At 46.7% G+C, this 16,599-nt stretch overlaps 1 protein-coding gene across 1 annotated transcript in view; it reads right to left on the bottom strand.

The window, feature by feature from the left end:
- The window catches only part of FBXL7 (F-box and leucine rich repeat protein 7), a 346,868-nt gene extending 337,743 nt beyond the window's left edge, over positions 1-9,125 (bottom strand). The window contains 1 exon segment of the mRNA XM_030551734.1: positions 8,697-9,125. Coding sequence (XP_030407594.1) covers positions 8,697-8,733 — 37 coding nt within the window. The 5' untranslated portion in view covers positions 8,734-9,125.
- Between the last annotated feature and the right edge of the window lie 7,474 nt (positions 9,126-16,599).

Raw genomic sequence — 16,599 nt, 5'->3', positions numbered from 1 at the left:
CTGTGATACACTACAGTTTGCAACTATAGCATATTTCCCTTTCTCCCCAGTAGTTCCTGAAACTGTTAGTCATGAAAGGAAACAAATGAAGCACCAACCTGATATTCTGCTAAAGTGCCATCTTATGTTCCTCCAAAGGAGATTTTTAAGATTCCTCTGAATGAGTCTTATCCCATTTCTCAGATTAAGATCTGTGAGAGAATCTGCCTATAAGGTCTGGGCTGGGGCTGGTATCACTGCTGGAAAGGAAGGTTGCCATCTGCAACAGAATCAATCAGTATCAAGATCAGTGAAGGCAGGGCCGGCCTTAGGGTTTATGGTGCCCTAGGCGAGATTATTAAACTGGTGCCCCTGTGCCTGATCTGCTCTTAGCAACACAAACATAAGCTTACAGTATTGGAAAACTTGCCACATTCACGTTATTAAAACCAGTTTAACTTAATTAAGCATACTGTAATGCTGATGGACTAGCACTAAAGAAGCAGCAATAGAAAAAATTCTGATATGACAGAATGATGCAAATAATATATTTTTTTTAATTTATCAAAAATTTATTGGAAATGTATATGAAGAGGTATTGAAACAAAGATTTGTTTTTAATTAAAAGCAATCTTTCTGGCTTTTTTGGCTGCAAAATCAGTAATAATGTCATCGTATGATAAAGACAAAGTCGTGTCTTGTTCGATTGCAAGAATAGCAAGACCAGTTAAGCGTTCCTGACTCATGGTAGAGCAGAGATAGTTTTTAATGAGCTTTAGTTTTGAGAAACTCCATTCTCCTGATGCTACTGTTACAGGAATTGTCAGTAGAATACGAGTGGCAATGTACACATTAGGATATATGTCAACAAGTTTGCGGGTATGAATAAACTGTACAATGTCCATCACCGATTTTGCATGTGGCAACATTGATGACAGTGTACTCAATTCTTCGTACATTTCAAGTCTATTTAAATCAAAACTATCACCGTGCTTCAGGAGGCTCTCTAGGTTCTTGCACTTTGTCATTAGTTGCTCTTGTTTTCCTATTTCGTTGAATTTAGTTATGTCATACAAAAATCCAAACTGTTCATGATGTACTTGCAAGGTATTAAACCTTTCATCAACAGCAGATACTGCTTTATCCATCACAACATTAAAAAATTCAACCTCAAATTTCTTTTCTGGATCGTCTATGGGCATGATCTGCTGCACAGATTCTTCACAAACAAGTGTCCCTGGCCTTTTTAACTCATATTAACTATGTATTTACTTTATGAAAGTTGGAGAAAACATTGTGAAAACGTAAAACATTGGCTGCCCAAATTCTGGGCTGGCAAAAGTTATACTGACTCACAGGGAAAAAAAAAGCAGGAGAATCTTAGTACAACATATGGTCACTCTATACCAGGGGTCGGCAACCTTTCAGAAGTGGTGTGCCAAGTTCACTGTAATTTAAGGTTTCTCGTGCCAGTAATACATTTTAATGTTTGTAGAAGGTTTCTCTCTCTGTCTATATTATATAAATAAACTATTGTTATTATCTGAGGTCTTGGCCACCGGTCCTGCTCAGGCCACTGCCAGCTGAGTAAATGAAACCCCAAACCGGCAGCGGGCTGGTGGCTGGAACCCTAGACAAGGATCCCAGGCCCTGCTCAGCCCGCTGCTGGTCTGGGGTTCTGACCAACTCCTGCCAGCCAGGATCCCGGCTGCCAACCCCCCCTCAGCCTGCTACCAGCCTGGGATTCTGCTCACCCAGGCTGGCAGGAGGCAGAGTGAGGCTGGTGGCTGAGCTCCTGACTGGCAAGGGGCCGGCAGCCGGAACCCCGGAGTAGCAGTAGGCTGAGTGCTGCTGGCACCCCAGACTGGCAGCAGACTGAGCCACTCAACCCCCCACCGGCCCTGCTCAGCCCGCCACCAGCCCACTCAGCCTGCTGCCAGCTGAGTGAATGGAACCCCAGGCTGACAGCAGGTTGAGTGGTTCAGCTGGCCTGCTCAGTCCACTGCCAGCCTGGGGTTCCTTGGGGGTCCCCAGGCCAGCAGCAGGTGCTGAGTGGGGCCGATGGCTGGTATCCCAGCTGGCAATAGGACAGCAGCTGGAACCCCAGAGCAGTGATGGGCTGAGCCGCTCAGCCTGCTGCTGCATACCATCAAAAATCAGCTCACCTGCCACCTTTGACATGTGTGCCGTAGGTTGCCGACCCCTGCTTTATACACTAGTAAGGAGATGAGCATATTACAGTTGCTGGAGGGTTCTTATCAGGAGTAACAGGCTATAGGAAAGTCAGTCAACATTTTTTGTTTCTCTGATGAAAACTGGCCCACTCCCTGCCTCAAACCAAACCTGTCACTAATAATTGTCAACAACTTAATTTTCTGTTTTTGCCTAAGATATTGATTTTTTTTTTTTTTTAAATATTGAAATTGGATTCAGGATTGTTAGCAAGAATTTTTGGCAAACAAAGTTGTTAAATGACAATCTAAATGGCAACACAGTACTGCTTTCATGCTTGGCTCACCCCCCAGCCTGCTGGTCCAACAGCTGCAATAGACCCAAAATCCACCTCTTGGGGTGCAGAGTGGCAACAGCAGCAGCAAACTCTCAGGTGCAATCACACGCCAATGGGCACCACCACCAGCCTTACGGACCATGGTGAAGTTAGCACAGCATCTGATCTCAGACAGGTCACCCATGGAGCCACAGCAGCTCATCTTGCCCTGTGCAGCTCCTCCCAGATGAGACGAATCGCTGGCAGCTGCCAGCCTGGGGAGAGGCGCTCCCCAGCTAGGGTGGTCAGATCCAGATGTCCTGACTTTATAGGGCCAGTCCTGATATTTGGGGCTGTGTCTTATATAGGCACCAACTACCCCCACTTAGAGTGACCAGACAGCAAGTATGAAAAATCAGGACAAGCAGTGGGGGGGGGGGTGGTAAAAGGAGCCTATATAAGAAAAAGACCCCAAATATCAGGAATGGCCCTATAAAATAGGGATATCTACTCCAACCCCTTGTCCTGATTTTTCACACATCTGGCTAACCCCAACCCAGCCCTGTGTGACATTCCAATCCTGGCTCGCTGCCCAGGAAGTGAGTTACTTTCACTTTCATTCCTCAGCAGGTAGCCAGCCTCCCCTCCCCCGCAGCACCTCACTGTCACGGAGTCCCCGGGCGATGCTCTGGAACTGCTCCCCACCAAGCCAGTCAGGACTTTGGGGAGCCTCCTCTCCCTTGGAGCAGACTTGTTCAGGGCAAGAAGCTCACACATCTTCACCTCCTGGGTCTCTCCTTGGAGCATTCAGCATCCTCTGCCCCTCCGTGCGCTTCCCACAGCGAGCCCACCCAGGCGGGGTCCTCGGGAAGCCACAGGGTCCTGCACCCCCACTTCACAGTCAGATGTGACTCTCAGCCAGCCAGTAACACAGAAGTTTATTCAATGACAGGGACAGGGTCTAAAACAGAGCTTGTAGATACAGCGAACCGGACCCCTCGGCCGGGTCCATTCTGGGGGTCAGTGAGCCAGACCCCCACATCTCCCCTCAGCCAGCTCCAGCCTAACAACCCCTCCCAGCCCTTCCTCTCTGCTCAGCTCCTTTCCCGGGCCAGGAGGTCACCTGACCTCTTTGTCTCCAACACCTTCAGCTGGCACCTTTGCAGGGGAGGGGCCCAGGCCATCAGTTGCTAGGAAACAGAGTGTCAGGCATTTAGGTGCACTGGCCCTTTGCTCTGCCAGATACTTAAGAACTGCCATGGGGACACTGAGGCACCAACACAGTATTCAGAGAAAACATTAGGAACATTCCCAGTTTGTCACATTCACCCAACCCAGCCCTGACGGAGGGGAGGGAGGAGAGAGAGAGGGCTGCTCCTGGGGAGGAGGGAGAAAGGAGGTGGTACTCCATTGGGCGGGGGGGGGAGAAGAATGGATGTTATGGGGGACAACAAAGGATAAATGGTTCCAGAGCCACAGAGCCTGCCTCACCTCACCTCAGCCGGGGGGAAAGAGTCACACTCACAGGTGAGCTCCTTCCCCAACCCCTACCCCCACCCCTTCCCGGAGACCCCAGCAGCCAATCCCCTCCCTCAGACTGTGCTGCATTCGGCTCTCTCTAGGACCCAGCAGCCCTGCTTCTACACTGTCTGGGGTGCCTGCAGAGTGGTGCCCCCAGGCAGAGTGAGGCCCTAGGTGGTTGCCTATGCTGCCTATGCCTAAGGACGGCCCTGAGTGAAGGAGTTAGTCTCACTGTCTCCAGCAAGGGTATGTGGTGCTACCTCAGAAGCTTGGAGAGAGCCCTGCACGATGTCTGGATCTGAAGGGACAAAAAGTGACAGGGCTCTTGAGGTCGAGCTGGGAAACCCTCCAGGTTCATCTCCTAAGGGGTTGAAGGCAGTTCCAGACTGAGACTGGAGAAGTCAGTATAAGCACACAGGGCCGGCACCAGGCACCAGCTCAGCAAACAGGTGCTTGGGGCAGCCAATGGAGAGGGGCAGCACGTCGGGCTCTTCGGCAGCAGGTCCCATCCTTCTCAGAGGGAAAGACCTGCCACTGAATTGCCAAAGAAGAAGCAGGGGTGGTGGAGCTGCCACCAAAGTGGCTTTTTTTTTTGGGGGGGGGGGGGGGCACTTGGGCCAGCAAAAACCCTGGAGCTGGCCCTGCAAGCATAGAATCAAGCAGCATAGAAGCATGTGTTTGGAGTGGTTAGTAGCCTCATTTGTGCCCCCCACCCCCAAACAGAGGCATTACTGAGATCTTAAATAGTGAGGAGCCCACATCAGCGCAGAGCTGTCTCCCTCTGTAAGGGCATAGAAGAGACTGCAGCGGTGCCATTGGCTAGTACCTGGGGCCCTCACTGAGCTACGAGTATTAAGGAACAGAAAAGATGGTGCTTCCACTTTCCTTTTGCTTGCATCTCTCCTCTGATGACATTTCCTTTTTCCATTATCCTACCTGTTACCTGAGACAGAGGCATTGGCATCAGAGAATAGATGCTGAGTTGGTGGCTGGGGTAACTATGTCAAATGAGGAGTAGAGACAGAGCTGGGTGCTTCCGTGTTAAGGCTATTGAGGGCTGAATAGGCAGTTGCCAGTTTGGTCTTTGGTGCTGCTTTTGATTTAGCCAGCACCAGTGGCATGAGGTAAGAGATTCTGTCCCAGCATAAGGCCAAGGAAATTCCAGTCTTGGGCCCATGAGAAAAAGTGGAGCTGAGACTGGAACAGAAAAATATCTTCAATCCTATGACAAAGAATTTTGTAATTTAGGCTGGCCTCAGTACACTCAATGAGTGCATCAGAGTATCAGGTTGTATGTGTTGAGAAGACAGATGAGCTTGGAGCTCAAAACATCTCTCCCTTCTAGTGCAGGGAATGAAGTCATGGTAAACTGCACACTTGGGTTACCAAACACATCTGCTGCCAAAATAGAAGGCACTGGATGTGGGCATCAGTCTCCAATATGATCTGGTAGCAGGTGGTGCATCTCTTGAGGCTCTTAAGGAACTCACAGGGATTTTGCTGAGCCCCTGAGGGGCCAAAGATTCCTGAGACAAGACCATGTATGATAAGCTACCCTATACCACTCTACACAGACCACCTATAAGGGGAAAAAAAAAACTACAATTAGGGAAGATCTAGCCTGAGGATATGAAGGCAGCAAAGGAAATGAGGTGACAGGGAGGTGTCCACTCTCTTACATAGAGCAGGACAATGTCATATGAAATCTCTCATGCACCTTTCCCCCTCCATCATGGATATCTGCACCCTAACAAAAAAAAAATCATAAAATCCCTGTACCCCATTTCTGTTAACTGCATCAACCCCATAATCCCCCTGAATGTTGTTAAAGGAGTTCATTCACCAAAAAGCTCTACTGCACAGAATGAGGGGTGGTGAGAGGGGGAAGGGAGAGACAGCTGACCATCCCAGTGCAGGGTGCCCACCCCTATTCACCAAAGACAAAATGGCACTTTATGAATTGAAATTAGGGCTCTAAGTGTTTGTGAAAAGGTTGGGGAAAATATTGTCTCCATCCCTCAAACATAGTGTCCCTTTGCAACCAAGGTTTCAGCTGACAAACCAGAACTAAAGCACAGCCCATTCCAATTTTGGATCTAATGTGGAGTGGTGAATTTAGAGGCTGGGATTAGACTGCTAATTCTCCCCCACAGAACACTCCAAGGTGCAGATTTCAAGACACATGCTTGGTCCATTTCTAGAATAAGTTCTGATAGTAAAAACTGATGTGAATACCCATACCAGAGTAAATCAGATCTCTGGCTGGTAAAATTTCTGACTTCATAGGCTCTTTTGAAGGGGTACCTCATTTGGCAGTAAATGAAAGGAATTTCAGTATCTGTATTAAAAAATGGTGTTTCCTTTCTGTCATTATCTTCATGCATATTTTGGATGTGAGTGATGTGTATTCTTTGGCATTTGCCTGGAGTCTCAAAGAAGGTAACAGATCATAGGCCTAGCTACAAACAGAGCTAGTGATCTTATACTGTCCTGGGTACCATGAGGGTAAATTGTACAGAAGATCATTAGACATTTAAGAATAAAAATAGAGTGCCTCTTTTGTAGTCAGAACAGAAAACTTTGAAACCTTCCTATTGGTCCCCTATTACCAGCTGACCTTTTCAGCAGTCTCCTATAATGCTTCAGTGCAGACCAAAATTCATGCTGGTGCAATCCATTGAAACCAATAGGTTTCTGTAAGGATGAATTAGATCCTGTGTATCTAAAACCAAAACACAGTAAAATTTCACTGAAGTGAAATTGCAGAGGTAGCATTTATGGATAACAGCTGGAGAACATTAACTCTGTCTCTTTCTCTTTCTCCCTGGGGTTCAAAAATGTTGCTGTTCAGACAGGAAGCAGTCACACACCACACTGCATACAACAAGATTTATAGAATACAAGAACAAGTTGCAAAGCATTAGAAAATAATGCAGTGGGGGAGGGGTTGATGAAGAACCTATCACAGTAAAATAATTTTAATTGCCTCATATTTTAAGCCTCACTGATGTAGTTTACATAGAACAGAAACTGGTCCAATACCTGAACATGAAAACTGAAAAATTTAGCCATTTAAAAATGGCTAAATATCACTCTCCATTATTTACCCTTTGGCTCATCTAGGGCCTGATCCAGGGAAATGCTAAGTGCACTTAACTCCCACTGGGGTCAACGGGCATTAAGATGCTCAGAACCTACCTGAAAGTGCTCACAGCACATTGTGAAAACTAGGACCGAGATCATGTAAACCGGGGTTCTCAAACTGGGGGGCGTGACCTCTGAGGGGGTTGAGAGGTTATTATGTGGGGGGTCACAAGGCCAGCCTCCACCCACAAACCCCAATTCTCCTCCAACATTTATGAAAGAGTTAAATATAAAAATGTGTTTTTAAGGTAAAGGGGGGGGGTCTCACTCAGGGGCTTTTTGTATGAAAGGGGTCACCAATGCAAAAGTTTGAGAACCACTGATGTAAACAAAGAGGTAGTACAGTAATTGGAAAGGCTAACCAGTTGTTTGATTTCACTCAGCAGCAGGCAGACAGAATGAGCCTTGGGATAAGTTATTGACATGATTAAAAATACAGACTCTACTGGTGGTTTCAGGCTGATACAGCAATAAAGGGAGCATGAGTTACAGCAACAAAAGCCAAGTAACATGCACAGCCAACTACTTCAGCTATCGATGTGTATATGTTTAGTCATTAACTAGTTAACTCAGACCCTACCTTGCCGCTTCCTGTGCAGAAAATGCCATTATTTTAAAATGCAGTTTTATAATAACTGACTATGTCAGAATTAATACCCCTACAAATAGGCTATTGCAGTAGAATTTAGTCAGTTAACTTACTGCAGTTGTGCTCGCTCTTTAAAGGGGGAAGCCAATTTCTTTTTTTACCAAAAAAAAGCACGTTTAGTTTTTTACCCTCTCTGGCAGCTTCTTTCAGAAGCTTTCCATTTGCCAAAAGTCTTGGAACTATAAATGTTCCCTGCCAATAAATCTGATGACACGAAGATAACAGACTAATTATCATTCCTTAGCCAACACAGCTGACACAGTCTGCAGAGAGAACAGACACATACGCTGTCAGGGAGGGAGACGGGTCAGTTGACACACCAGAAGAACTTCGCTGTAGACCCTTTAAAGCTATGTAGCAGCAGTTCTGAGAGACAGAGCCACCCAGGTGGGAAAGGGTTACTGCATGTAAAGTGCATACAGGCAGCACTCAAGAGTGATGTACAAGTAACTAGATTTGCTGAGTGACCAATTGATGTCGATACAGGAGTGGACATAAAACGTAGCTGAGGCTGAAAAGGAAGCGCAGTGAGGCTGGAGAGGAGCGGTGTATTTTAGACGGTTTCTAGCTCCCATCTACGGTCCGGCTGCTTTACACGAATGTCTATGAAATATCCGCTTGCACACCCCTGATATTGCCTATGCCACCCATCTGGTGGCCGGAAAGCTGCCCCCTTTCCTCCACAACTGCAAGCAAGGAGATGCCCGAATAAAACAAGCCTCAAAAGTTGGGATACAAAGGGAAGCGAGCCAAACCCATCCCGTAACTGACCAGCCCCCTCCCCGCTCTCCCTACTGCCTGGGAAGGGAACTTCCCCCACTCTCGGCTGGGGGACACACAAAGCCAACTCCTCAGCAGCCGACTGAGCGTCCCCGCCCAAGGCGCCCGGCGAGTCGCTGGGCTGGGCTCACTCACCCTCACTGCCGTACTGTTTGCCATTGTTCGCGCCCATCCTGCAGGCTTCATGCTCCCCCGCTGCCAGCACACACCATGGCTCCCCGGCACGGAACGGAGGCGGCGGGGCGGGGGCGGGGACCCCGCTGGTGCGGAGCTCCGGCTTTTACATACCGCAGGCACTCGGGCCCTTCAGGCAGAGCCAGCCCCGCCCCAAGCAGCCACTCCAACGGGGAGGGGGAGGTTGGGGGAAAGCCCCCAATGCACTCGCCCCTCAGGCCCCCACCACGGCAGCTCCAGTTGTAATCCACACACGGGGCAGCAGCAATCCTGGGGCGCAGCCTCCACCGGTTCCCGCCGGCAGGGACCGATGCGCTTTGCGCAGCTCGCCGGGGCGCCTCCAGGCTCTCCCTCCCCGCCCGCGCGGCAGCCAGTTGTTGCTCGGCCCGCTCCGCCCGCTCCAGCGCCGCAGACTTTTGTTAGCACCAGGCGCCTCCTCCCCGCATCAATCGCTCCCCGCGCCCAGAGGGCTGGGCAGGGGCGGGCCGCGTTGGGGGGGCTGCAGCCTTTTAAAGATACAGCGCGCGCTCGCCGTACGCCCCTGGGAACTGACCCGCGGGGGCTTAAGGAGGCGGAGCGGAGAAGCGCGTATTTAAGGAGTTTGTAGGGTTTCTCCGTCTTGCGAGGCAGGCTGGTGCTCTGTGCGTGTGTCACGGAGGACACCGGTTTCTTAAGAAATGCCACTGATTCTAATCCCGGGCCCCCGGCTGATGCAGTTGGGGGACTCGGTTGCCTCTTCTACACGTATTTGCTCCCTGCCAGGGCATGTGTTTTCCCCTGGGTTGCACTGTAATTGAAGACAGACTGATGAGCTGCTCTCTTGTGTCCCACATCCTAACTCCTTCCCAGAGCCCACACCCAAATCCCCTGCCCCAGCCCTGAGCCCCCTCCCACGCCCTAATTCCCTTCTGAAGCCTACACCCCTTCCCACACTCCAATACCTTTCCCCAGCCCTGAGCCGCTCCTGCAACCCAAACCCTTTATCTCCAGAACCACACTTGAACCCGCACCTCCAGATGGAGCCCGTACCCCCTCCTGCATCCCACTCTCCTACCCCAGCCTTGAGCCCCCTCCTGCACTCTGAATCGCTTGGCCCCAGCCCAGAGCCCCCTCCCACACCCTGAAGTCCTCATTTTCGGCCCCACCCTGAAGCCTGCACCCCTGCCATAGCCCTCACTCCCTCCTGCACCCCAACCCCCTGCCCCAGCCCAGTGAAAGTGAGGGTGGGGGTTAGCGAGCAAAGGATGGGGTGGGGGGGATGGACTGAGCAGGGGCAGGGCAAGTGTGTTTGGTTTTATGCAATTAGAAAGTTGGCAATCCTACCCTCACTCCAGTCTGTCCCCCCCACTAGCCCTTCTGAACCCCTGTCTGTGACCCCATGTGCCCCAAGCTGTCTGTCCCCCTACTGCCTCACCTGACCCCACAGGCAGGGCACTGTGAGGAACACAGCCCCACTGCCTGGGAGTGGCTGCCCTCTGTTCTGGTGCCACAGGAGCCTCTAGTAGTTGAAAGTTGTAACTGCAGAACCTCTCCAGCAGACTCTGCGAGAAAATAAATTCTGCATGGAGACATTAATTCTGCACACGTGCAGTGGCACAGAATTCCTCAAGGAGTAACACATGCCACGTATATTATTTCAAGCTTCATTGGCCACTGGGTATTGTGTCCGTCATTTAGGTTTCTGTGATGCCTAATTGGAAAGGTCATAAATTTGCCATAGCACTTTAGAGGCATACACTCAAGACACGTGTAGAAACTCAGTTCCTGCTGAATTTAGGGAAAAAATTGTCTTCAAAATTGTCAGTTTAAGACCAGTTCTACATCACAATGGTTTGCAGAACAGAGTCCACAAGTAGGTTCACAAAGCCATTTGCAGTGCATAAAAACTCTGATCCTACAAACCATGCTACTGGTGCCCCTTTTGGCCCAAGCAATTAGCCAGTAAGTAGGGCCTTGGAGGACTGTTTCTGTATGGAGAATATGAGAATTCAAGTCAGGTATATCTATGTAAATAAACAAGATTGCAACAAAGAATGTACAGAGTCCTGTTCACCTGAAAACAGTAAAAACAAACAGCAGGAGGCAGTCTTCACAATTCCAAGCCTGTCATTTCAGTCAGCACTCTACCCAAAAAGAAGTTTCTTTGGTTTGCTTTCAAGGCCATGCTACCAGTGCTGCTCTGGTTTTCTGGCTGCTTCCTCCATGCTTTCAGTTGCTTGCTCCTCTGACACACACACACTCATAAATGCAATCTAATGAATGCAATAGTCCCTGTGTTTACTATCAGTTCCTAGGGAAACCACCTCTTATTCTCTCCAACTCAGTTCTTTTCTTAGGCTTTCCATGTATCCAGTGCTTTATGCAGTAGTTTCTGCTGTTTCATCTATCTTATTCCATGAAGGAGCTTCATTGCTTCCCCTCACCCCCACCCTTTACTCAGAATAAATGGCAGCTAGCATGCTCATTAGCTTCACCAAGGTCTGTGATTGCCTATAGATTAGAGACACTTGCCGGCAGATACCAACACCCTCCAATTTAACACTATGTATTCTTATGTGCTGGTTGACAAAGAGCTCCATGTCCTATCCACCTTGTGGAAGCACCAGGCACAGCTCCATACTTAAAATTGTGTTGAGTTGAGAAATCCTGCTGTAAATACAATCTGTTAGGTATAGAAAAAGGGATTACTCTCCCAAGAACATCAACACTTACTCTTTAAGTAATGGTTGTGTCTACAGGTTACTGGTAATAAACTGGTCCCAGAAAATTAAATGTAACTAGTCTAAACTAATATTTATTCTTAATTTATGTCCTTAAGCAGATCTTTTTAAGAAAAAAAGATAGCCAGTTTGTGTGTTCACATATATAGGGGCTATTTAGTGGGCATAGCTAATATTGATTTAGTGGGCATAGCTGATATTGTAGTGGGAAGCGATGGCAGTGGTGACTGACAAGGCTGTCTGAGATGGAATTAATTAAGCAGTAATCCCATTGAAGCAGGTCATTAAGGCTTTTTTTTTTTCTGGACTGCTTTTATAAATGCTTGGGGCCTGATCCCAGATGGTGCTGAAATGCCCTCATCTCCCCCGGGAATCAGTGGAATTACAAGCACACAGCAGCTCACAGCATCAGTTAGTTGCTCAGGTGCTTAAGTCTTTGCAGGATCAGGCCTTAAGAGTGCACACAACTTCTGGTCTCCAGGCTCAGAAGATGAGGCTCTGACATCCAGATGAACTCCCTTTCTCAAACAATATTTTAATATAGTATAAACACTCCATGTGCCAATTATGCCTCTATCTGTAATTTTCACTCCATGCACCTGAAGAAGTGGGTTTTTTTACATATGAAAGCTTATGCCCAAATAAATCTGTTGGTCTTTAAGGTGCCACCAGACTCCTAATTGTTTTTGTGGATACAGACTAACATGGCTACCCCTCTGATTCAGGAGCTTTATGATGCCATTCTCCTCTATGGGCCTGGCTCCCCAGCTGGACTACATCTTCCATGATGCAACAGGGTCTCCCCCTCTTCAAGAGGATGCTCAGCACTTCTCCAAAAGGAGGAGACCCTGTTGCATCATGGAAGACATAGTCCAGCTGGGAAGCCAGGCCCATAAAGGAGAGTGGTATCATAAAGCCCCTGAACTACAATTTCAATGAGGCACTGCAGTTGCATTTCCAAGACAAAATATTTTTATTTGGAGATTTTTGCCATTTTTTCCAATGTAGACAAAATTTTCCATTTTTGAAGTTTTCCATGGGGGTGGGGACATTTTCCAACTGACTCCAGATTTAGTTCTGTTTGAAAGCCACTCATCTCCCATCCATTCCAATGTTGAGCTACACATTGTGTCCTAATTTACACCAATTTATCAGGATTATTACTTTCTATTGGGCAGGCATATTTGTTTTTTCACATGGGGGGTTGGGAAATGTACAACTCACTCTGTAACTAAATAGTGATCAGGGCACTGTCAACCTATGGAACTCTTTACTAGAGGATGTTGTGAAGGCCAAGACTATAACAGGGTTTAAAAAAGAACTAGATAAATTCATGGTGGATAGGTCCACCAATGGCAGGGATGGTGTCCCTAGCCTCTGTTTGCTAGAAGCTGGGAATGGGTGACAGGGAATGGATCACTTGATGATTACCTGTTCTGTTCATTCCCTCGGGAGCACCTGGCACTGGCCACTGTTGGATGACAGGATACTGGGCTAGATGGAACTTTGGTCTGACCCAGTATGGCCGTTCATATGAAGCTTTTATTATTCTGTATTATTCCTTTAACATTGTACAAGCCAAGTAATATTTTTCTAATAACTTTTACTTTTAGACTCCAATCAGGATGTTTAAACTTTGAAACGGCTGCACATATTTCATAATCAGACACTAAGATCATCATGTTGACTGCTGTTGGGCATACTGAATTGGAAAAGAACCCAGAAGAGAGTCTGACTAATAAGTTACTGACCACTTAAATTAAAGCAATCAAAAACATTTTTCAACTACAAAATGACTCAAATTCAAAGATTATCTTGAGACTGTAAGTAATAATCTATTTTGATTTCAAAAGTTACAGAATCACTGTGGCATTATGACAGAAGTCATGACCCCGGTCCCACAGACTTTGTGTAACTTGAGCCATGTGAGTAACCCCATTAAAATTAACATGATTACTCACATGAGAAAATTCATACACGTGCCTAAATCTCTTCAAGATCTAGGCTTAGATCAGCTCATATTATAACCCACTGTTTTGGGTGGAACCTGTTCTGCTCTGCCGTGGAATACAGCACACCACAGTATCTGTGGCAGGCTGTGTTGTCTGGTTTAGAAGTTCCTGTGCAGTTTATGTGATTGCTTGTTTTAGTTGTCACAAGGTCCCTGATTGGTTTACTGTTTACCCTGGGTACCCACAATGGTAAATAATATTTGTAATACTGATGGACTGTTAAACCAAACACTATCCAATAGTAAGTCAATTGGTCTTTATACAAACCTCCCCACTTTATTGGTGTTACATACCTTTCAATCCAATGTTTCACCATAACATTTACACTTCTGTACTTCAGTACACAAACATTCCCCTATGATCACTTTTCAGAGATGATTTCACAGTCTTTGTAGTGTGGCCATAATATATAGCATGTGACACCTGGGTTCTTTAAAGCTTGAGAAGAAGAGCAGCATCCTCAGTTCTTTTCTATCCCTTCAGAGCCAGTTCATAAATGAAGGTCTGGGAATCATTCCAGCTAGCAGGATTCCAGCCCTTGGGTTAATAGTTGGGGACCCCTTCCTCAAGAATGTTGAGTTTAAAGACCCAGATCCCTCATTAAAAGGTCAGTCTTTTTAATTAAATAATCACATTAGATTCATTTTCTCTGTTTTGAAGAGGCCTTCTATACAGTTTCCAGCTGAAAACAAGGTTAGTCCAGTACTCCTAAATTGGCATTTAAGTTACTAATGAAAGGGACTGTTCCTTCTCTCTGTAGAAAGAACCTGGAAAGAGAAAAAGAACATAGCGACATACATGTGGCTCACAAATTCTGTAGCAAGCACACACATATGGTGCAAATAGAACATTTGGATGCATACTTGTGTATAGCTGTTTATGCTTCATGTATATAGAGAAAAGGGAGAGTTCACACACTCAGGTCTGTATACACACTGAAGAAGCTGTTGCTCAAGAATAGTTAATTTCTTATATTGGGGGAATGTGGGAGAGCTTACCCAGTCTGGCATCAGGAGTATCCACTGCCACCATTTCCCCTCAGCAGTCATCTACAGGCTTATAGGTTGCGGTGGTGCTCTTATGTAGGAGTATCCTATGTGTTGTGGCACTGAGGTGATTTAGCCCTTCAGAAAACTCAGAGTTCATCCCTTCCTGAATAGAGTCCAAAGGAAATACAACCTGCCTTCTACTCCACACTCTTGTCATGGCACGCTTCCTCTGAGGGTGCATCCTCTTCAACAGTCTTTAGCTTTTCTGTATAGCTCAATTTTCAGCTCTCATGGGCCCCTAACAATCTCTTTTTGTTGTTGTTAACAGGGTCAGTACACCATCTCATCGAGTAGCATTCTACTACAGGTTTCAGACTCTGCAACACTTACAACTGGAGTATCTAGCTTGCAACGCAAATTGCCCAGCCTTCTTTTTCCAGGGTCATTTACTACATACCCACTGTAGGCCTTCTCACTGGCCCTTTCGTAGATATTCTCACTCTTTAGCTAAGCATCCACTCCCAAGTGAGCTCCCCCTTATACCTCACAAACCACTGAGCACAGGCTGCCTTTATATCCCCAGCAGGCCTGGTTCTGAGTCACATGCTCCCCCAACACAGGATCCTCCTGGTCACAGGTGAAGCTGAGCAAGGAGCACCAGAAGCTCCCTAGAAGTGGGGGTGTGCCCAAATTATGGCCGCACACCCCTACCCTGCTTCTCGCACCCTAGGCCCTGCCCTCCCACTGCCTCTCCCCCCGAGGCCCCATCCTCTTGTTACCTCTTCCCCCCGCTTGCTTCTCTCTGCCCCCTCCCCTCTGTCATTCACCCCTAAGGCAGGTAAAAAGTGATGGGGCAATGGCCCCTTGGCCCTTCTCCTCCATTCCAGCACCCCTGAGCTGAACCAAGACTCTCTTAAAGAACCAGCTTACACCCTACTACAGGAAATGATGAGCATTCTCTAATAGACAAAGCAAGTGCAGATTACATTTCTTTGTAATTAACTTTCCAATGAAACTAACATTATTTCCATCCTAGTCCTTTTTAAACAAAAAACAGAACTTAGGGAATGAGAAGGAAGACATGGTAATCCTTGATAATGGAATAAAAGGTCAGGAATAAACATATTGTTCATAGTAAAGCATAACAGAGGTACAATGCCCTCATTAAATAAAAGGGTCAACAGTTAACTAAATTCAAAACATCAGACTTTAATCCATTACAACAAGCTAAGGTGTGGATGTCAAGAACCCAACGGAGGTCATTGCTGGTAGTTGTCCTCATGCAAAGAGGGGTCATTCCCCTATGTAAGTGGGCATTTGCAGATGTACCTCTTCATATATGGCCACCAAAATGTATTTCCCCTTCTTTGTCTGCATAATACATCATTCTCATTTACTTTGTATGCTTTATGCAGATCCTTAAAGGTATTAGGCACTTGATTTCAATGGGAGTTAGGTGCTTAAATAACTTTGAGGATCTGGGCCCAGGTCCTTTAAGCTGTACGTCAGCATCATTACCTCTATCTTAGGAGCCTGTTCAAGCTGTGTCAAGAATTCCAACGAAGTGGATGCAGTGCACAGTGTAGACCTAGGAAATAGGTTCAGCAGAAAGCTCCCTTTCTCTGGTTTTCATCTCCCACTACTAGCTTGACTTGTCTCATGTGTCGATGATTCATTCTGAAATTTACCAAAAGGGCACTGTCTACAGGGAATAATGTAAATCCAACACAAATACTATATATGTAAATTCCAGAAATTTACATGACCCATCATATAATTGACTAATTTCTGCTTCAATTAAAATCAGTCACTTGCTTCTGAAAAACAAAGTAGCATTGCTTCATTTCTAACATATATACATATTATTCTTATTTTTCCCTGTATATATTAAATCACTTCCATATGTCCTCCTTATTTAACAGATCTAACATAGGGTCTTTATTGTCACTTTAAATTACCTGGCAGTAAGATAAATGCAATATTTGTAATTTTGTTTGTTTGGGGCTTGCAGCCTGAGAGAGAGCAGCTGGAATTTATGTTGGAAAATGAGGGAGAAGTAGCATGGGATGAGGAATGGCTTCAGATTAGGAAAAAGAAACAAAAAACAAATATCAGTATCTGAAGCAGAGGGAGCAGACAGGGA

The sequence above is a fragment of the Gopherus evgoodei genome, chromosome 2, assembly GCF_007399415.2.
Source record: "Gopherus evgoodei ecotype Sinaloan lineage chromosome 2, rGopEvg1_v1.p, whole genome shotgun sequence".
Classification (NCBI taxonomy): Eukaryota; Metazoa; Chordata; order Testudines; family Testudinidae; genus Gopherus; species Gopherus evgoodei.
The sequence above is the reverse complement of the archived record's forward strand: the minus strand, read 5'-3'. Positions and strand labels throughout refer to the sequence as shown.